Source organism: Marmota marmota, unplaced genomic scaffold (genome assembly GCF_001458135.2).
Source record: "Marmota marmota marmota unplaced genomic scaffold, marMar, whole genome shotgun sequence".
NCBI lineage: Eukaryota > Metazoa > Chordata > Mammalia > Rodentia > Sciuridae > Marmota > Marmota marmota.
Genome location: NW_026000243.1, coordinates 11,272,824 through 11,295,602, shown reverse-complemented (window position 1 = coordinate 11,295,602; position 22,779 = coordinate 11,272,824). Strand labels below are relative to the sequence as shown.

The window sequence follows — 22,779 nt, the reverse complement described above, 5'->3', positions numbered from 1 at the left end:
GCAATAGTTTGACCCAAAAAATGGGTAGAACCATTATGGACAGCACTACCAGGGCATCCAACCCCTGAAGGTTGAATTTGCCTGCAAAAGAACACCTGAGTTTGCATCACATCCCTTAAAATGGGAAGAAAATTTATCCCCGTTGTAGGAAACTTCTAGTCCCAGGGAAGATTCTCAATGACCTATGTACATGGAAGTGTCATTGTGTGCCCATCCTTGTGGAATATGAGAACTTCAACACTTCTCACACCAATGTGACAAAAAAGATGGAGTTCAAACTTTAACTTTAGAAGTAAAGGAGCCAGAGTAGACATTTTATGATTCCAGAAGACTCATGAAGGTTAGCCATGATCAGCAGGAGTATTTAGAGGCCACCTTGATTAGTCTTAATTTGCCTTTCTTTTCCTTATGAAATGATCTTTAAACTGTTTACAGTGCTAATACTGAAGCCCACTGGGAAACTCCAGAGAAGTGCTTATAGGTAAAGTATTTGCCTTCAGTATCAGCTGTTTCTTATTAAATCTTCATTATTTAGAATTTATAGCTTAAAAATTATAAGAGCAGTTATAAAATTTAAAGATTCTAAATAATTTATGTTTTATATACATAGACAACATATTCAAACTACAATATGTGTTTTTCTACATTTCAATATGAACCACTATCCACATAATATTTAATATACAATTTACTAATGTATTATAGGAAGCATGGCTTCAAACTCTTATATACATTCTGAGTTGCAGCTTTAGAAAATGCAATTTCTAAAATGCAAAAATAAAATATATTAAATTCATTCTTATTCTAAATTTAAAAATGTTTTTATTAGTGTTTATGGTTATACATAATAGTGGGGTTCATTTTGACATAATCATACATGCATGAAATATAATATGCTCCATTGCAGTTCCCAAAACTATGTGTTTCCTTTCCTTCTTCCCTCCCTCTGTTCCCCTACCTCTACTCTACTGGTCTCCTAATTACTTGCTTTTTTAAAATTAGTGCTTTATAGATGTTATCCTATGATAAAGTCTATGGGGCTCATATTCAGAACAGGCAAATCCATAAAGATAATAAAAATATTGTTGTTTTAAAAAGAGAGGAAGGATAGTGAGGAGTAATTATTTAGTGAATGCAAGTTTCTGTTGCACTGATAAAAATATTTTGGAGTTACTGATAGTATTTATACAATATTGTGATAGTACCAAATGTCACTAAAATATTCACTTTTTTTTTTTTTTTGGTATTAGGGATTGAACCCAGGTGCACTCAACCACTGAGCCACATCCTCAGCCCTGTTTTGTATTTTATTTAGACACAGGGTCTCACTGAGTTGCTTAATGCCTCACTGTTGCTGAGTCTGGTTTCGAATGTGTGATCCTCCTGCCTCAGCCTCCCAAGCCACTGGGATTACAGGAATAAGCAACTGCACCCAGCTTGAAATGTTCACTTTTAAAGAGCTAATTTTATGTTAATAAAATTACTATTTTAAAGTTATGAGATGATTAGTAGTAATATTCTAAATTCACATATTATAAAAAAGAATAAGTTCTAAACAACAGTTATTCATGCATCTCCCTCAAGCAAATACAATAAACTAAATTATTCCTGCAACAAAGAGTATAATAAAAAAACAATAAGGTAATGGCAGAAATTATAGAATTAGGAAAGAAGTACCTAATGGATGCACCAGCAATATATAACAGAAATGAAAAAGGAGATGATATTATAGATGATCTAAAAATATATCAAAAGCGACACACTTGAAAACTTTTATGAACTTGGAAAATGCTCAGAAAAAAAATCAAGATTAATATTGAAAGAAAGAGAATATCTGAAGAAGAACTTACTCTTGAAATAATTGAATCTACACATGCATACTTTTCCAGACAAAATAAATACCAGATTTCTATGGTTTTATTAATGAAATCTATTAAAGGTTTAAGAAGCAATAGTGCACCTACACAAATTTTACTTTTCAAATCATTTACAAGAGCCACTAATTTTAATTCCTAAAAACTAACACATATCTGTCATGAATATAAACACAACAAAACAATTATTTAGAATAGCTAAACACATGGAAAAATTCATATGTCAATCAACAGTACAATGTTTGGATATATGATAGTATATTTACTAAGGCAATTCTACACAACAGCAAAAATGAACAAATGATTTGAGCATCAATAATTGGTTGAATCTTGGGATCACTCAACACTTACTCAGCCCCCACTATTCCAACTGAGCACAGGGTGTCTGTGCCTTCTATTTAAGGAGTTTTCTAAGGTCAACTGCTAATACACTGACATAAAGAAAGTCTAATGCTCTGTGCTTTAAAATGACAATATTTTCTTAATATTGATCTGAAATTATTTGTGAAGAATTTCTTATGTCTATTAGGGTTTATTACTTAGGGAAACTAAGTCAAAGTCTTTTAAATGATTGTTGTATAGCTCTGGATAAATAAACAGCTGCTATTTTAGGATATTACCATATAGTTAACAACCAAAATTTGTGTATAGAGATATGTATCCAAATGAAAACTAAATATGTTTGTCCAAGGTTTAAGTGTTATGTAAAACATTGTAAAATGAACTATGTAGGTTTAATACAGGCATGGTAACCAATAAAGTCTCTTTTTATACGTTCTATCTGACATAAAATTGCTACACTGCTATTGAAGAAAACCTGCCTTATATCTGTTTGCTTTAGCTACATATGTTGCATGATCATATAAGTGAGATGCATTCATACATCAGGTAATAAGTCCATTTCTGATACCTCACCTGAGGAAAGTTAAGTGTCTGCCTCTTACCTCATTTCATGTTAGAATGGCTCTGAAGTAGGCCAGAATTAAGCTTATTTAAAGTTAGGTTCAAAAGATACATTTTTGCTGTAAAGATTAGTGTGATCTAAAAATAAACAAGGGATATAATACAAAACTAAGAAAAGGTTTGAATGAATTGTAAAAGGCATTAAGTTTTAAGAGAGTTTTGAAAGAAAACAATGTTTGTATAGGATTTCCTATGTGAAGAGTTGATAAATCAGTGAGTCTTTGTAGAGGCTAAATAGATACCAAATATACCTTAGTGCTATTTTGGATACTATGTTTCTTGGCTTGGAACTATTATACAAAATAAATCCTTACAAAACTTTACAACTCCTGCCTGTTAGTATTTTGTAAAACTACCACTTCTAACAGAAAAAAATCTAAGTCAATTTAGGACAATAAACTATCAGCTACAGGACAGAGAGGATATAATGCTGACTTTCAATCTTAATATGGACCCAACAGACTTTGGTCTAACTGTAACTATATAATTATATACATTAAAGTTAAATCCCAGTACTCCTACTTCAAGAATGGTGAAACCAAAATTTGAAGACCAAAGTCTGTTGTAAAGAAATAATAAAGAAGAGGAGACAGAGACAAGGTGCAGGGGCAGGGAAAGTGACAGAGTGGCTGAGAGACCAAGTTGCCAAGCTTCATTTATATCAACAGGTTACATTAGGTCATTAGTACCATAACTACATTATTGTTTAGAGTATCAGTAAGGTTGCTTATTCTGTAGTTACATTTTATAGTTATAATATGTAATGTTAGAAGCTTCTAACAGTGCCTCAACTGATCAGGGAGGAGAAAAACACTGGTCACATGACATGACAGCCTCCCACACCTTTATTCCCAGGAGTTATGTGCCTAAGATCAAAGTTGAAGCTGATGAGACTCTAGCATGGAAGGTATTGCCATAGTACCAGGCATCCTATGCCTTGTCACAGAAACTTTCCCAGGCACCAAGCATGCCACCGCCATGAAGTCATCAGAGACCCCAATCTCAAACACAGAAACCCCACAGTGAAACCAAGATTTGGAGACCAAAGTTAAAGAAGTAAAAGGGCTAAGAAAAAAGCAGCCAATATTTTGGCCTTTGCTCTCTAAGGTCAGCCAGAGCTCAGGGAATTATGGGACTTTTGTTAGAGCCCTATGCCTCTGGTGAATCACCCAATCTCCTAATCAAGAAGATTATGAAGACCCTAGAGCACAGGAATCCAACCAGTGCACATTCTGCAAAGAGAGGAGTCACTGGAAAGGGAATAGTCCCTGAAGTTTCTGAAGAAAACAACAGGTGGTCAGCAAGACCTTGATCCATTCTGATAGATAGAGGGAAAGCTAAAGGAGCCAAGAGTTTTCTCAGAAGTTCCCAAGAGTGATCCCTGACAAATCTCTGCTGACTCTAAACATTAGACAAGAACAGGGTCAATTTTTTACCAACTTGGTCTTAAACACCTGGCAGGAAAGTATAACCAAAAACAGTCATATGGGGGCATTTCAAAAAGCTATGACTTTTTAAACATAAGATGTTCACTTGTGTCAGTCTATCCAAGGGTTAAGTAAAACTGGGAAATTATTTTAAAGGGGTTACAATAGATACTACCAGAGTGACAAGTTTGTTCTAAGTCAATTTGAGATCTACAAATTTTCCCAACCTCCAACATAGGTAAACTCAATCTGTTTTTTGCTGGTATGATTATATAGCTTTGATATTTATCCCCTGTATTGGTCTAAAAGATGTAATGTGACATATGAAAGCCCTAACTGACTTTACCAAAAGAATCATAAGTGACCCAGCTAAAGAGATTCTTTTGCTAACACAGGGGCAGGCCCACTGAGAAAATTATTTTACAGAAATCAGATGATATTCCACAGCTCAACAGGAAACCTGTGCCATTATACAAATTAAAATTCTGCAATTCTGCTGATGTTTCTACAGTCTTAAATGGCCTCCACTCACAAATAAATGACTGCCATGACCTTCTGAGTAACAACAAATATCTCAAGTAGGGATGAAAGAAGATTAAGAAAAACACAGAAACAAAGAAAAACAGATATTTTTAAGCAAAGCTGGAGCCATGTGGGACATTGCCCTATAATGGAGGAACAGTGATTCAGAAATAGCTCACCATGTTTATTTTTATTGGTTCTCATAATCAGGAAATTTAGCTAAAGAAGCTTTGTAAATTGTTCAAGGCTTTTTTGTTATCAAGAGGCTTCTTTGTGCACTGAAGAGTTAACAGAGCTAGAAAATTTTTGTAGCTATCTTGCTGTGATAGTGTTAAGAACATCCTGTGACTACCCCACTGTACCCAGAAAACCCTTTGTACTGGAACGCCTGATAACTATTGGCACCAGAGCTGAGTATCAAGACTGTAAACATCCCTTGCCTTCTGGCAAGGAATGTTTCCCAGGCTTGGCTTTTGCCTACACTGCAGGATCAGCCCAAAACCAGGATCATTTGCTCTCCACAAATGACATGTCAGACCACACATCTAACCTTATGGTGTTTATAGGCTGGCTGGTAACACTGATGTGTGTGTGTGTGTGTGTGTGTGTGTACTAGTGGTTTGCAGAAAATAACACTTTTTTCTTGTTCATTATTGTACTAGCATGATTCTTACCTTATGTACAATTTGTTCAGTTATTTGCCAACTGCTACCATAGACTTCTGTACTGCCCTGAGGCTTAAGATGCCTGTAGGGTCCATTAAGTTCAATAAGGACATAGAGATACTATCTACTTTGGAAGTACTTTCTGACTTTTATAAGAGTCCATTAAATAGGACCCTGTAGGAGGACCCGACTTCTATTCTCTTAACACCCCTTTTCAGCCTGTAGAAGCTATAGTTGTCATCACTCAAATTCCCTAAAAGCAGTTAGGATTACCTCTTCAGAGGGCAATGAAATCAGGATGGATAGATAAAGGCTGTGCAGATAAGGAAATGGGCCCTTAGGTAACTTCCTGAATAATAGAGCACAAACAGCACCTGCAGATACTTAGTGAGAAACTTACAAAAATGCTATTTTTAAATCAGGACCTATGTGACTGGAATCCATGTCTCTCCAAAGAAGGAAAAATGTCTGATCCATGTTTTGATTGGACTAAAGACTGGATAAAGCCTACATGAATTATATCACAGGCACTGAGCGCCTTACCTAGGTCAGGCATGGGGCTTACTTGCTTAAACTTATAGATCTATATAAACCCCTAGACAATAATCACTTTTTAATATCTCTCTTTTGAGATCCCTCCCTCTTCAGAAGATTTACCTTCTATTACTCTAATAAATTCTGTTACTTTGCCTTCACGCTTATGTTTGTGGATTTTGCTCTCCAAATTCATGAGACAAAGAAGCCACCCATGATCTATGCTACACTTTCCAATGAACCAGAAAAAAAAAAAAGAATTCTTTGTCCAGTTCAACTCAATAAATGCATTACTTTCAAGTTCACTGAGAAGTTTCTTCCTCATGGTTGAATTTAGGTCCATTTGTCATTTGTCTGTTGTGTATCAGTTACTATGCAAGAAAATGAAAATACAGTGGCAAATAAGATCTTGCACAATTCCTCAAAAAGATGGTGTTTAGCTAAAGAAAAAAGATGTATACTTTTTTATTTATATATGACAGAAGAATGCATTACTACACATATAGAGCACAATTTTTCATATCTCTGGTTGTATACAAAGTATATTCACACCAATTCACGTCTTCATACATGTACTTTGGATAATAATGACCATCACATCCCACCATTATTTCGAACTCCCTGTTATTTCCCTTACCTTCAAAGTCCTCTGCCCTATCTAAGTTCCTCTATTCCTCCAATGCTCCCCCTTCCTATTCCACTATGAATCAGCCTCTTTATATCAGAGAAAACATTTGGCATTTGGTTTTTTTGGGACTGGCTAACTTCACTTAGCATTATCTTCTCTAACTACATCCATTTACCTGCAAACGCCATGATTTTATTCTCTTTTATTGCTGAGTAATATTCCATTGTGCATATATGCCACACTTTTTTTTTTTACTCATTCACCTATTGAAGGGCATCTAGTTTGGTTCCACAGTTTAGCTATTGTGAATTGTGCTGCTATAAATATTGATGTGGCTGTATCCCTGTAGTATGCTGATTTTAGGTCCTTTGGGTATAGACCAAGGAGAGGAATAGCTGGTCAAATAGTGGTTCCATTCCCAATTTTCCAAGAAATCTCCATACTGCTTTTCATATTGGCTGCAACAATTTGCAGTCCCACAAGCAGTGTATGAGTGTAACTTTTCCCCACATCCTCCCCAACACTTATTGTTTTTTGTATTCATCATATCTGCCATTCAGACTGGAGTGAGAAGAAATCTTAGAGTGGTTTTGATTTGAATTTCTCTAATTGCTAGTGATGATGAACATTTTTTATATATTTGTTGATTGATTGATTGTATATCACCTTCTGAGAAGTGTCTGTTCAGGTCCTTGGTCCATTTTATTGTTTTTTTGTTTTGTTTTGTTTTTGTTTTGGTGTTTAACTTTTTGAGATCTTTATATACCCTAGAGATTAGTGCTCCCAAGATGTAGGTTCTCTATTCACCTCACAGATTGTTTCTTTTGAGAAGAAACTTTTTAGTTTGAGTCCATCCAATTTAATGATTCTTGATTTTAATTATTGCACCAAAGGAGTCTTATTAAGAAAGTTGGGGCCTAATCCCACATGATGGAGATTCATCTATAAGACACAGAGTCTCTGGATGTATTCCTAAGACCTGTATCCATTTGGAGTTGAGTTTTGTGCATGGTGAGAGATAGGGGTTTAATTTCATTTTGTTGCATATGGATTTCCATTTTTCTTAGCACCATTTGTTGAAGAGGCTATCTTTTCTCCAGTGTACGTTTTTGGTGCCTCTGTCTAATATAAGAAATTGTAATTTTGTGGGATAGTCTCTGAGTCCTCTATTCTGTACCATTGGCCTACAAGTCTGTTTTGGTGCCAATACCATGCTGTTTTTGTTATTATTGCTCTGTAGTATAGTTTAAGTATGGTGATGCCACCTGCTTCACTCTTCCTGCTAAGGATTGCTTTAGCTATTCTGGGTCTCTTATTTTTCCAGATGAATTTCATGATTGCTTTTTCTATTTCTATGAGGAATATCATAGGGATTTTGATTGGAATTGCATTAAATCTATATAGTGCTTTTGGAAGTATAGTCATTTTGATTAAATTAATTCTGCTTATCCAAAAGCAAGGTAGATCTTTCCACCTTCTAAGGTCTTCTTTGACTTCTTTCTTTAGGGTTCTGTAATTTTCATTATATAGCCTTTCACCTCTTTTGTTTAGTTGATTCCCAAGTATTTTTTTGAGGCTATTATAAATGGGATAGTTTTCCTTGTTTCCCTTTTTTTGAGGATTTGTTACTGATATACAGAAATGGCTTGATTTATGGGTGTTGATTTTATATCCTGCTATTTTTCTGAATTCATTTACTAGTTCTAGAAGTTTTCTGGTGGAACTTTTAGGGTCTTCTAGGTGTAGAATCATATCATCAACAAATAGTGCCAATTTGAGCTCTTCTTTTCTTATGTGTATTCCATTCATCTGTCTAACTGCTCTGGCCAGTGTTTCAAAAACTATGTTAAATAGAAGCGGTGAAAGAGGGCATCCCTATCTTCTTCCAGTTTTTAGAGGGAATGCCTTCAATTTTTCTCCATTTAGAATGATGTTGGCCTGGGGCTTAGCATAGATGCCTTTTACAATGTTGAGATATGTTCTTGTTCTCCCTAGTTTTCCTAGTGTTTTGAACATGAAGTGGTGCTGTATTTTGTCAAATGCTGTTTCTGCATCTGTTGAGATGATCATATGATTCTTATCTTTGAGTCTATTGATATGATGAATTACATTTATTGATTTTTGTATGTTGAACCAAACTTGCATCCCTGGGATAAAGCCCACCTGGTCATGATGAACAATCTTTTTTATATGATTTTGAATTCTATTTGCTAGAATTTTATTGAGAATTTTTGCATCTATGTTCATTAGAGATATTGGTCTGAAGTTTTATTTCTTTGATGTGTCTTTGCCTGGTTTGGGGATCAGGGTGATTTTGGCCTCTTAGAATGAATTTGGAAGTGCTGCCTCTTTTTCTATTTCCTGAAATAAATTGAAGAGTATTGGTATTAGTTCTTGTTTAAAGGTCTTGTATAACTCAGCTATGTATCCATCCAGAACTGGGCTTTTCTTGATTGGTAGACTTTTGAAGGCATCTCCTATTTCGTCACTTGAAATTGATCTGTTTAAGTTGTGTATATCATTCTGATTAATGTTGGGCAAATTATATGACTTTAGAAATTTGTTGATATATTCAATATTTTTTATTTTATTGAAGTACAAGTTTTCAAAATAATTTCTAATTATCTTTTGTATTTCTGTAGTGTCGTGATATTTCCTTTTTCATTACGTATGTTAGTGATTCGAGTTTTTTCTCTTCTCTTCATTAGCATGACTAAGGGTCTGTCAATTTATTTATTTTTTTCAAAGAAGCAACTTTTTGTTCTGTCAATTTTTTCAGTTGCTTCTTTTGTTTTCAATTTCATTGACTTCAGCTCTGATTTTAATTATTTCCTGTCTTCTGCTGCTTTGGGTGTTGATTTGTTCTTCTTTTTCTAGGGCTTTGAGTTGTAACATCAATTCATTTATTTGTTGACTTTTTCTTCTTTTAAGGAATGAACTCCATGCAATGAACTTTCCTCTTAGAACTGCTTTCATTGTGTCCCAGAGATTTTGATATGTTGTATCTGTGTTCTCATTCACCTCTAAAAATGTTTTAATCTCCTCTTTGATATCTTCTGCAACCCATTGTTCATCCAGTAGCATATTATTTAGTCTCCAGGTGTTGGAATGGATTTTATTTTTTATTTTATCATTTATTTTAATTTCATTCCACTATGATCTGACAGAATGCAGGGTAGTATCTCTACTTTTTTATATTTGCAAGAGTTGCTTTGTGGCATAGTAGATGGTCTTTTTAGAGAAGCAACCATGTGCTGCTGAGAAAAAGTGCGCTCTCTTGTTGAAGGATAAAATATTCAATATATGTCAGTTATGTCTAAGTTGTCGATTATACTATTGAGCTCTATAGTTTATTTGTTCAACTTTTGTTTGGAAGACCTATCTAGTGATGAAAGAAGTGTGTTAAAGTCATCCAAAATTATTGTGTTGTGGTCTATATGACTCTTGAACTAGAGAAGAGTTTGTTTGATGAACATAGATACTCCATTATTTGGGGTATATATATTTTTAATTATTAAGTCTTGTTGGTGTATGGGTCCCATTGAGCAGTATGTACTATCTTTCTTTATTTTTTTTTTGATTGACTTTAGTTTGAAGTCTACTTTATTTGATGTGAGGATGGAAATCCCTGCTTGTTTCTGCAGTCCACAAGAGTGGTATGATTTTTCCAAACCCTTAACCTTCAATCTGTGGGTGTCTTTCCCTATGAGATGAGTCTCTTGGAGGCAGCATATTGATGGGTTTTTTGTTTTGTTTTGTTTTGTTTTTATCCAATCTGCTAGTCTATGTTTTTTTTTTTAATTGGTGAGTCTAGGCCATTAACATTCAGAGTTATTATTGAGGCATGATTTAGCTGGATATAAGATTCTTGGTTAGCATCCATTTTCTCTCAGAGCTTGGTATATGTTGTTCCCCAATATCCTGGCTTTGAGGGTCTGGGTTGAAAAAGCTACTGAGATACAGAAATCAGATCACATATAGTATTCTCTCTTGCAGCTTTTAAGATTCTATCCTTATTCTGTATGCTAGGCATTTTCATTATAAAGTGACTTGCTGTAGATCTATTGTAATTTTGTACATTTGGTGTCCTGTAAACCTCTTATATTTGGTTTTCCAATTCATTCTTTATGCTTGGGAAATTTTCTGATATTATCTCATTGAAGAGATTGTGCATTCCTTTGGTTTGAAACTCTGTGCCTTCTTCTATCCCAATAATTCTTAGATTTTGTCTTTTCATGCTGTCCCATAAATCTTGGATATTCTGTTCATGGTTTCTTACTATCTTCCCTGTGTGATCATCTTTATTTTCCAGATTGTATACTTTGTCTTTATTATCTGATGTTCCTTCATCCAAGTGATCTAGTCTGTTGGTTATGTTTTCTATTTAGTTTTTTATTTGATTTACTGTATCCTTCATTTCAAGGATTTATGACTTTTTTTTCAGTCTCTCTCCCTCTCTCTCTCTCTCTCTCTGTAATCTTTTGCCTCCTGTATTTGCTCTTTTATCTCATTGTTGGGGTAATCAATTTTTGCCTGATTGCTAATTTAGGTCATTCTTTAATTCACATATCATTTTAATTATAAACCTTCTGAACTCCTTCTCTGACATTTCATCAACTTTGCTGTCCATGGGTTCTGTTATTATAGTAACCTGGTTTTGGGGGGGACACTTTCCTCCTTGTTTTTTTCATGTTGTCTATGTGTCTTCCTTTCTTGCAGTATGTATCTGAGATATTACAGTTTCTTCCCTACATTCTTGTAGTACCCATGTGGATTGTCTGTACCTCACCTTGATATTGTGCTTCCAGACCCTGCTGGTGTCCCTCAATGTATGCTATTGTATCTAAAGTTGGTGGCAACTATAGCCAAGGTAACTCAGGATAATAGTTAAGGTGCCCCATGATGGATGCAATGTCTTACAGAAATTGGGCTGAAAACATGGGCCTCACATTCCCTTTGGATGCCTACTCTGAGATGCAGCTGCTTCTAGGCCCTGTCTATTAAAAGTTAAAGGTTACTGCATGGGGAAGGCTATTGTGATGACTGCAATGTCCCAAGATGGAAGTGGGTTAGGCTTAGGATCCCAGGTGGGGCAGGGGTGCAAACTCGGACCTACCCTGGACCTTGGTCCTACGCACTTTGATGTGGCTGGATCTGGGCCAGGCCTGGGTTTCTGGGGGTAGTCTACTAGTTGGAAGAGGCAATCCTGTGCCAGAGGCTGGGCTCCTGCAGGTGCCTGCCAGTGGAGCGGTGGGCCCAGCCCTACTGTGAGCCTGGGTCCTGCACAGACCAATGTGGATGGATCTGGGCCATGGTCTTGACCTCCTGCAGTAGTCTGTTGGTTAGAAGGGTGGTCTTGTGCCAGAGGCTAGGCTCTGGCAGGTGTCTGCTCCACAGGTGCAGAGTTAGACCCGGGCCTACTATGAGCCTGGGTCCCACGCAGACTGGTGTGGGTGTTCTGGCCTAGATCTGGGCTCCCGCAGTAGTCTGCTGGTTGGAAGATGTGGTCCTGTGCCAGAGGCTGGGCTCTGGTGTGTCTGCCAGTGGAGGGGTGAACCCAGGCCTACTGTGAGCCTGGGTTCCGCATAGGCCTGTATGGGTGGACCTGAGCCACAGGGCTTGATCTCCCACCCCAAGATGTATACTTTTTGATACTTTACTTTCAGAAATATGAAAAAAGAATGTGCAAAAATGTTCCATGCTTTTATAATTATATAAAAATGAATCATAATGCTATGTATAATGTAAAAGGACCAGTAAAAATATAAAGTATATAATATTTTATTTATTCATTCAAAAATATATGTTTCCTGGATAAAGCTGGTGCTAGACTATAGAGATCCAAAGATCAATGGAAAATGTTTCCTATCCTCTGGCATTTTGAGCCCAGAGGAGATAATAGCTATACATAGAGAATGTTATGATTAATTTTATTTTTCAACCTGACTGGGCATGGGTGCCCCAATATTTAGTTAAGCATTTTTCTGGGTATGTGTATGAGGATTTTCTGAATAAGATTAATATTTGAATCAGTATCCACAGTAAAGTAGGTTACCCTCCTTTGGAGGCCTGATTTAAACAATAGACAAATATGGAATCAGCCTACCTGCCTTCACCAGATAAATGGATAAATAAAATGTAGTATATGAAACAATAAAATTTTATTCAGCCATAAAGAATAAAAGTATGTCATTTGCAGGAAAATGGATAGAACCAGAGATTAAAATAAGTCAGACACAGAAAGACAGATATTGCATGTTTTATCTCATATGTGGAATCTATAGGGGAAAAAAAGACAACTTCAGAGTAGAAGGGAGAAAAGCAATAGGAGATCAAGGGAGATGGCAGGAAGGAAAAGAGGGGAACAATGAAGGCTATAAATGATCAAACTGTGTTATATGTGTGTATGAATATGCCACAATGAAAAGCACTATTCTGTATAATTAAATGTACTGATAAAGATATTAAATGTTATGTAAAAATTTTAAATTTAAATAATAAAGTATACTTATAAATTTATGCTACATTGCTGTTTTTCTCATTTTAGAATGGTTTTATTTTTATAATTTTTATAATTTATAACATTAAACATACCTTTAATAACTAAATTTAATTTTATCATTTCATTTCATGTAGGCATTGAGTCTGAAACCATACCCTGAATAAGACTTGTTTCCTCTTCCTTGTCTTCTTTTCAATTTGTTTTCTCTCTGCATCCTGCTCTACATCTTAATGACTAACTATAAAATTAATTAAAACATCCTGAGCATTTCCCTCTGCATTCCCCATTTCTAAGTTAATGGGAAAGGTCATATTTAACAGGTAGTTGTCAGGAAAGTTTAAAGCAGACATAGACTGTGACAGAAACCAGACACACGGACTTTCAAACAACAAGCCTCTGAAGAACCATGCTTTCTTAGATGCACACAGGTCCAGGATCCTTGGTGACCTACAGATAGAGAAAAGACACTCACATTCCACATTCCAGAACTAGCCACCTGCCTGAGACTCAGATAACATCCCCAAGAGAAATGCAATCAAAATGTCTCCAGGCAAGGAGGACACGAGCATTAGCTTTCCATCTTCCAATACACTGGCTTGCTGTCAATAAAGTCTTTTCTTCTCACATTGTTCTGTCCCTTGAATTATTGGCTCCACTGGCAGCAGCAGAAAAAAAAATTTCATGGTTAAAAGTCCTTGAAGTTTTCCTTGGGTAGTTTTCCTATCTCAAAATTTCATGGGAAGGAAAATCTCCAAAACTGTGTGGCACTACATTTCTGAAAAACCTATTCTCAATCCAAATTGAATAGTAAACAACACATGAAGAAAATATGGAAGTGTTAGACAAACATTAAGCACACTATGTTCTCACCAATCAAGTGATAAAAGAGTAATTTATATTAACACCTTAATAAAACAATTTCTGATAGCTCTGAGTCTATGGAGACTAAATAAAAAGCTTCTTAAGATAATTGCTGTATCATGTCAGATTCAGTAGCTACAGATTACAACAGATTTTTGGACTCATCCAAGCACAGTGGTGGCAGGGCATACCTGCTACAAAGAAGACATGGTTTAGACAATATCCATGTGTATGGGCAAAAAACTCAAGGACTGTATTTGTGACTAATTGTATAACAGGTTCTGTTAGTTTCTGTTCTATGGAAAGTTTAGAGCATTTTTTAAAAAAGAGAGATTTAATTTTATTTTTTTGCACTCATGATGTTGATTGCTAAATGTAGTAGTCTGATCATGAAAGCTAAGATGCACATGAAATTTCAAAGATGCTTTTTTTTTAACTTTTAAAACAAAATACACTCTGATAAGTGGATGCTGATCCATATCAGGAGTGGGGAGGCACATGGGAAGAATGGAGGAACTTTGGATTGAGCAAAGGGGAGGAAAGGGGAAAGGGCATGGGGGTAGTAAAGATGATGGAATGAGATGGTCATTATTACCCTAGGTATATCTATGAGTGCATGAATGGTGCAACTCTATGTCATGTATAACCAGAGAAATGAAAAGTTGTGCTCTGTTTGTATACAATGAATCAAAATGCATTCTGCTGCCAAGTATAACAAAATAGTATAAATAAAAAATTTTTAAAAAATTAATTGGAGGCTGGGGTTGTACCTCAATGGTACAGTGCTTGCCTAGCACCTCTGAGGCACTAGGTTCAATCCTCAGCACCACATAATATAAATACATAAATAAAATGAAATTCTAAAAACAAATGATGAAAAATATTTTGAATAAAAATTTTAAAAATACATTTATCTATTGCTACACTTTTAGATTCTATGTCTAAGAAAACATATTTTTAGGAAAGATCATTCAAAAACCACACAGAGATGCATTTCTGACCCCTATGAAGGCTATTTTAAAAAAGGTTCAAAAAAAGTGTTATGGAATCCAGGATGACAGAGTAGAGGAGAACCTGTGACTACCTGCTCTATGCGGAATTTGAGGGAGCAGATGGACGGTTTCCCCCACGGGGGCTCCCATTGACAAATTTAAGCTTCTCAGAGTGTGTGACAAAAATCCGCTGATTTTTGCAAGTGCATTGCAGAACGTGGGGGAAACGGAGTTGCTCTTTGCCACCAAAGCGGGACAGCAGCACAGCACTGGAGCCCACTGCAGACCCACGGAGTTTGAGAGCAGCGGCTCTCTGGCAGCAGAGCAGAGATACAGGGTTATTGCTCCTTCAGGGATGAAACCACCAGACTGCAACCCACATAGGTGCAGGACACCAGATGAGCACCAAGTTCTGGTTGTAGCTAAGGAACAGCCCAGCTCCCTCCACCTCACTGGACACCCAGCATGGAAAACATATGGTCTCCATCTTGGAAAATCTATCTTGCCAACTTTTGGTGGGTGTGGCTGACAGCACTGGATGGGTGTCTGAACAGGTATGTGGTTCCCAGCCCCCTTTCTCCCTAGCTGTAATAACTCAAAACCTGTCTCACAGCTTTCAGTGGGCGTGGCAATCAGAGGAATATGACTGACCAGGTTGCCAGTTTCCAACTCCCCCTCTCCCCAGCTGTGATGATGTGGTGACTTTCCAACACAGAGATAGCTCTCAGTTGATCAGGAGTGTGGGGCGGCCAGGGCACCACCTGCCCAAAGTGAACCCCGGGCTACGGACAAGAGATCCATCAATTGGGGCCTGGTGGGCCAGAGAGGGAAAGCGGATAGAGACAGGGAGCAACTCAAAGAGACCAGGATTGGAGAGACACCCAGCAGGTGAGGGAGAGCCACCTCACAAGGATTGCTTCCACCACCCTGAAGGCAGAGACTCAACCTGGAATACACAATGCCACCTACTGGAAAAGAAGAAAACAGAATTCTAAGAGTGCATTTTTCTTTCTTTCTTTTTTGTTTTTTTCTTTTTCTTCTTTTTTCCTTTCTTTTTCTTTTCATTCATTTCCCTCTATCTCTTTTTTTCCTTTTTTTTCTTCTTTGTTTTTTATTTTTCTTCCTCCTTCTCTTCCTCTCTCAACCTTCCAAGTGTTACTGTTTCTACTACATGTAATTTACTAAATGTAAATAGGTGTTTGTTTCTATGCTTCTTATTGTCCTCCCATGTACTTATCTACTCTAAAATACCTCCTGTCTATTCTCCTGCTAATAATGTCCTTCATTAGAGTTCTCCTCCAAAGTTGCTAAGATATATTAACCCCATACCCTCACATCTTTCCCCCATAACATAATGTTCTATGCCCAACCCTCAGTTCTCTATATGCCACCAGAAACTGTATGCCTTTTATTAAACTAATGACTATATTTTAAATAATAATTGAATCCAACATTTCTAGACATAGTGACTAACTATAAATATATTAATAACAAAAACTTGCTCATAGATGATGTATGATTGATATTAGGAACTGTTAATATTGTCCTTCCTCACAAAGGAGAGATCTCAGAACTATATAAGAGCAATATAAATCTATAGGGTAAAAACAATAACACACCAGTCTCACAGAACTGAAAGAAATGTAGCAACATGAAAAGACAAGGAAAGAAAAGACCACAAACAATGTAAGATAATACATCATTAGAAGAAGTAACATTACAGCAGAAAGAATGTCAGATAAAGATTTCAGGATATACATGGTCCAGATGTTCTGGAGTATCAAAGAAGACATTATACAACAAATACAGACAATGAAAGATCACTTTGACAATGAATTACATAAACAAATCCAAGAAGAAAAAGATCACCTCTACAGGGAGATAGAGATTATACAAAAAAACCAAACAGAAATCCTAGAACTAAAAGAAATGATAAACCAAAAGAAAAACTCAAATGAGAGTATCACCAGCAGAGTAGAACACTTAGAAGATAGGACATCAGACAACAAAGACAAAATATATCATCTTGAAAAGAATGTAGACAGCACAGTGAGACTCATAAGAAACCATGAGCAGAATATCCAAGAAATATGGGATAACATAAAGAGGCCAAACTTAAGAGTTATTGGGATAGAGGAAGGTAGAGAGGTCCAAACCAAAGGAATGAACAATCTGTTCAATGAAATAATATCAGAACACTTTCCAGACATGAAGAATAAAAAGGAAATCCAAATCTAGACACCTACAGGACACCGAATGTGCAACATCACAAAAGATCCACACCAAGACACATTATAATGAAAATTCCCAACATACAGAACAAGGAGAGAATTTTAAAAGCCACAAGAGAAAGGAAGCAGATTACATATAGGGGTAAACCAATTATATTAATGGCTGATCTTTCAACACAGACCCTGAATGATAGAAGATCCTGGAAAAACATATTTCAAATGCTGAAAGATAGTGGGTTCCAACTTCAGGTTTGAAGATGAAATAAAATCCTTCCATGATAAACAAAAGTTAAAAGAATTTGTAGCTAGAAAACCAGCACTTCAAAACATCCTTGGCAAAACATTTCATGAAGAAGAAATGAAAAATAACAATGAAAACCAACAGTGGGAAGTAATAAAGTTAAGGAAAAACTAATCAAAGAGAAAAAATAGATCAACTTAAATAACAAAAATAAACAAATATGGCTGGAAATACAAACCATTATCTCAATAGTAACCCTAAATGTTAATGGCTTAAACTCACCAATCAAAAGACATAGGCTAGTAGACTGGATTTTAAAAAAGATCCAACAATATGCTGCCTACAGGAGACTCATCTGATAGGAAGAGACATACACAGAATGAAGGTGAAAGGTTGGGAAAAAATCATAACACTCACATGGACCTCAGAAGCAAGCAGTGGTGTCCATACTCATATCAAATACAGTAGACTTCAAGCCAAAGTTAATCAAAAGGGATAAAGAAGGACATTACATCCTATTCAAGGGAACCATACACCAACAAGACATAGGAATCATTAATATATATGCCCCAAACAATGGTGCATCTATGTTCATCAAACAAACTCTTCTCAAGTTCATGAGTCAAATAGATCACAGCACAATAATCATAGGTGATTTTAACACACCTCTCTCACCACTGGACAGATCTTCCAAACAAAAATTAAATAAAGAAATTATAGAACTCAATAACACAATTAATAAATTAGACTTAATTTCCATATATAGAATATATCAACCAACATCAAGCAGATACACTTTCTTCACAGCAGCACCTGGGTCCTTCTAAAAAAAATAGACCATATATTATGCCACAAGGCAACTCTTAGCAAATACAAAGGACAGTCCAAGAAGGTTCAGAGGAGAAATGATTGGGTTGTAAGAGTCTTAACTCAATTGGTGAATTAATCCCTAGTGGGATTAATTGAAGTGGTAGGGTGTGGCTGAAGGAGGTAAGAATTAGCACATGGCTATGGGGCATATATTTTGTATCTGGAAAGCAGAGTCTCTCTCTCTCTCTCTCTCTCTCTCTCTCTCGCTTCTTGAATACCATGAAATCTGTTTCCCTCCACCAGTCTTCCACCAAGATGTTCTACGTCACATCCAGCCTTGAGGAATGGAGCCGACCTTCTATGGAGTAAGACCTCTGAAACAGTAAGCCCGCAAATAAATTTTTTCTCCTCTATAATTTTTCTGGTCAGATCTTTTAGTCACAGCAGCGGAAAAAAACTGCCTAAAACAACTAGTATTGGTGAGGACTTGTAGAAACTGGAACCTTCATATTGTGTTGGCAGGAATGGGATGTGATAACAGTTGCTGTTGTGTGTAGATGATTCAGAAGTTGCATCTGAACCATAACATAATATGCTATTGGTCATCAGGATTGTCACTTCTGCTTTCCTCCCTTATGCTACAGTAGCCATAGAGTTCATAGGTTTGAGTCTTGAGCCCCATGGAATAAAGATTTATATAGGAATTATGTAGATATGTGATTCCCTTTCAGTGAGACTCACTAAATTTGTGGATGGGCTGATAATCTGACTCCTTTCTCTTCATTTCAAACAGGGAGGCTCCTTCCTCGCTTGGAACACAAGTTTATCTTCTATATTTCTTAAAGCCCTAGTCACAATATTGAATAAAGTGAGAATATTTTATCATAGTGCAATGATTTGATTTAGGTCAGGAGCTGTTTTGTGTGGAAGGATGTAATTGGTTTCCAATGGTATCACTTGAGATTAGTTGGATTATTAATGTCTGTGTGTGTTAATTTCACAAATACCTGTTCACTATCAATAAGAGCCTCAACTATACAGCCAAGGAGGAATAAGACACAAAAGACTATACTGACCTTTGCTGTGATGTGTGTCTGAACCAAACAAATAAATTGCTATCCTGTCTCTGACTGGATGTGACTCATCAGGTCACCTTGGAGACACACAGCTTCAAGGAAATTGTAGTGGCACCCCCTCCTCCACGGAAAATCTTAATTGAGCTTCTCTAGAAATCTTCACCATAATTGACCTTAGGACTATCAGCAAAAGAATATTTACAAAAAAAAATAAATGTAGTTAAGCTTTCTATTTCCTGTTGCTCTATCTTACAATAATAAAATTTGTCCACAGGCCTAAAAGAGATCAGCACTCCAGGTGCTGAACACCTCTTTACTAGTTTTCCATAAACACTTATGGACTATCTTGTGTGTGTGTGTGTGTGTGTGTGTGTATTTGTAAAAGTTTTCAAGGGAAGTGTGTCTGCAAATGCAAAGTGTGATAAGAAAGACAGATCCTGTAATGAAGCTTCTGGCTTTGGGTGAGAGCTGCACAGAGATGTTTATATTTCAAAGAGAAGAGAAGCTGGCAGGGGGAGGGAAAAGGGGGGAGAAGAAGCTCTCCCCTTCTCAGGAGTTGTCCTTGAAGGGTTAACTTGCCTAGAACAATGAAAGAAAAAGCTGTTTTTGTGTGAACTTCTGAGCCCTTCCCTTACACACTGTGTATAAAGTTCTGAAACAGCATGAACTCAGGGTTCAGGGGAATTAATTGATTCAGTGAAAGCTGTGCCCTCTGAACCTGGCTACAGCCAAATAAAACTGCTTCCTGTTTCCTATCAGATGTCCTGCCTCATCTGTCCCCTACAACAAAATGATTAAAGACATTATTCATTGCCCTCTGATACCCCATCCTTCTACACACACACACACACACACACACACACACACACACACACACACCATGCATTTGCCAGTCGTAAATTCAATATTCTCTCTGTATGGGATGCACAGTATCTTTACTCTCTCCTAGGTTATAGACCCTTCCCATCCTCCCAATTGAGTACAGGGAGAAAGAAGCACAAATCATTTCTATTTTATTTATATCTGCCTATGGCCACAGGTGCATTTGAACCTGCTAAGTATTAAGTGTTTATCTAGATAAACAAGACATTGAAGATTTTGAAGACTTGTTTAAACCTAAAAATTAGTCCCATATACTCTAAAACATGTAACCATGCCTTGTTGATTTTATAGGTTGTCTTTGTATTTTTGCTGTTGGAGGCAACACTGGGTGGCATCTTCTTAACATTAATCTTCTTCCTGAAAAAAAAAAAAACTTAAAAACAAACTCCAACAATCAAAAAAATGTGTAAATACAGTGTCACAGCTTGGGCAAGCCGGTAGAGTAGATGTGTGAGCCACTTGATATCTTCTCAAACAGGATGATCTGGGAGGAAAGGAAAATCAATAGTAAAAAAGATAAAGACATTTTTTTTTTCTGAGGATGAATGATAGTCTGAAGGTTTATCAGATATCAAGGAAGGATTTGGGCTGACTTACTTCATTGTCCCCTGGATGAAGCCAGACTCCAGGAAGGTAAAGTGTTTCCTGAGGCCCAATGTTCCAATATCGCCCAAGGTTATGTCCATTGATGAACACAAATCCAGAAACCCATCCCTGAAAAGGATGAGGCTTGAGATACAGGAAGAGATTCACACCAGCAAGTGAAACTTAAAGCACTTGGGGAATGAGAGCAAGATACCTATAACACTGAAGGTGGAAGTAAAGTTTAGAAAGTAGTATATCTTTTTTTTTTTTGGGGGGGGGGGTGTACCAAGTATTAAACTCATGGCACTCAACTACTGAGCCACATCCCCAGCCATATTTTATATTTTATTTTGAGAGAGGATCTCACTGAGTTGTTTAGTGCCTCACCATTGCTGAGGCTGGCTTTGAACTTGCGATTCTCCTGTCTCAGCCTCCCAAGCTGCTGAGATTACAAGCGTGTGCCACCACGCCAGGCAGAAAAAAAATAAGTCTGAGAAGTTCAACCCTGATGTCTAGGAATCAGAGAGGAAAACAGGACTGGAACCAGCCCTGTACTATGATGTTTCTGTTCCTCCTGCCCTATCCCTATAATGCATAATGTGACATATATTTTTTTCTTTTTGGTATCTGGGATTGATTGAATCCAGAGGTGCTTAACCATTGAGGCTAAAGGAGTCTTTTTGCTTCTGAAAATAAGTATTAGGTAGTAGAGATGAATACTACTGGTGGCAACAGCTGTAAAAGCTACATAATCTTTTTTAATCTGCTTCTGATACAATGAAAAACTATAGCACCAAGATCTAAAATAAGGTAATGAAAAGGGGGGGGCAATCCAGGCAGTTTTTTTCACTAGAAACATTTACTTCCTCAAAGAGTACTTCTAAAGAGCTGCATGAAACCTTTCATACCTTTATAAGGATAAGGACACAAAAACTGGATGCCAGCAAGCTTTACTAAACAAAGTACACTTTGGTTGAGAGCTCCCAGAGGATATAACATAGGATAAAAGTGAAGTAGAAATAGTCTATTCATTGGACGCCTCACTTCAAATCATTTCCATCCTTGTAATTAGAGCAATGTGCTTCTGAGTGACCCTGTCACCTCAAGAGAGATATAAATCCTCACTGGAGGAAAATGACATCATCCTAGACATAGAAATATAAATACATATGTGTGTGTGTGTGTGTGTGTGTATAGTATTTTCCAGATATCTGTCTGATGCTCAATGAAAAAAATAAGCAAGCAGATAAGGGAAGATAAGGGAAAGGACAGTATAATAAAAACCAAGAGGAACAACAGGCAATAGAAGTAAATGCACAGGTGATCCAGATAACAGAATTGCAAGACACAGGTTTGGAAATAATTGGGCTAAATAAATTAATATGTTCAAAAGTATAAACCAAGACTGAGAAATCTGGCATCAAATTAAAATATTTAAAGAACTATAAAATATAGTGTTATTGTTTAGATATGAGTTGTTCCCCAATAACCTTATATAATAGACAATGCAGGAGGGTTCCAAGATAAATTGATTAGATTATTAGAGCTGTTACCTAATAATTGTACTAATCTATTTAATAGATTGATAATTTGAAAGAACCACTATACTGAGTGATCACTGTAGGCAGGTAGATTGTGCCTGGAATAAGGAGGTCACTGGGGATGTACCTTTGGAGTTTATATCTTGTCCCTGGAGGACCACTCTTTCTGTATTCCCACTGTTATGAGCTGACAGCTTTCCTACACCATGCCCTTCTGCAGTTGTGTTCTGCCTCATCTGAGACGCAGAGCAATGGAGTTGGCCAACCATGGACTGAACCTGTAAACTCAGGAGCCAAAATAAACTTTCCCTCCTCTAAGTTGTTCTTGTCAGGTATTTAAGTCACAGCAATGAAAAACACAATAATTAATATTTAATGGTGTTTTGAGTGGCATATTAAACATAGCAGAGAAGAAAGTTAGTAAACTGAATAATAAGAAGAAATT

The 22,779-nt window shown here is 36.6% G+C and overlaps 1 protein-coding gene across 1 annotated transcript in view; it reads right to left on the bottom strand.

Moving 5' to 3' along the window:
- Positions 1-20,353: 20,353 nt before the first annotated feature.
- The window catches only part of Glb1l3 (galactosidase beta 1 like 3), a 36,188-nt gene continuing 33,762 nt past the window's right edge, over positions 20,354-22,779 (bottom strand). Inside the window, exons 19-20 of the mRNA XM_048796131.1 lie at positions 20,806-20,922; positions 20,354-20,692 (exon numbers count right to left, since the gene is read on the bottom strand). Of these exons, the coding sequence (XP_048652088.1) occupies positions 20,627-20,692; positions 20,806-20,922 (183 nt within the window). The 3' untranslated portion in view covers positions 20,354-20,626. The remainder of the gene's footprint in view (positions 20,693-20,805; positions 20,923-22,779) is intronic.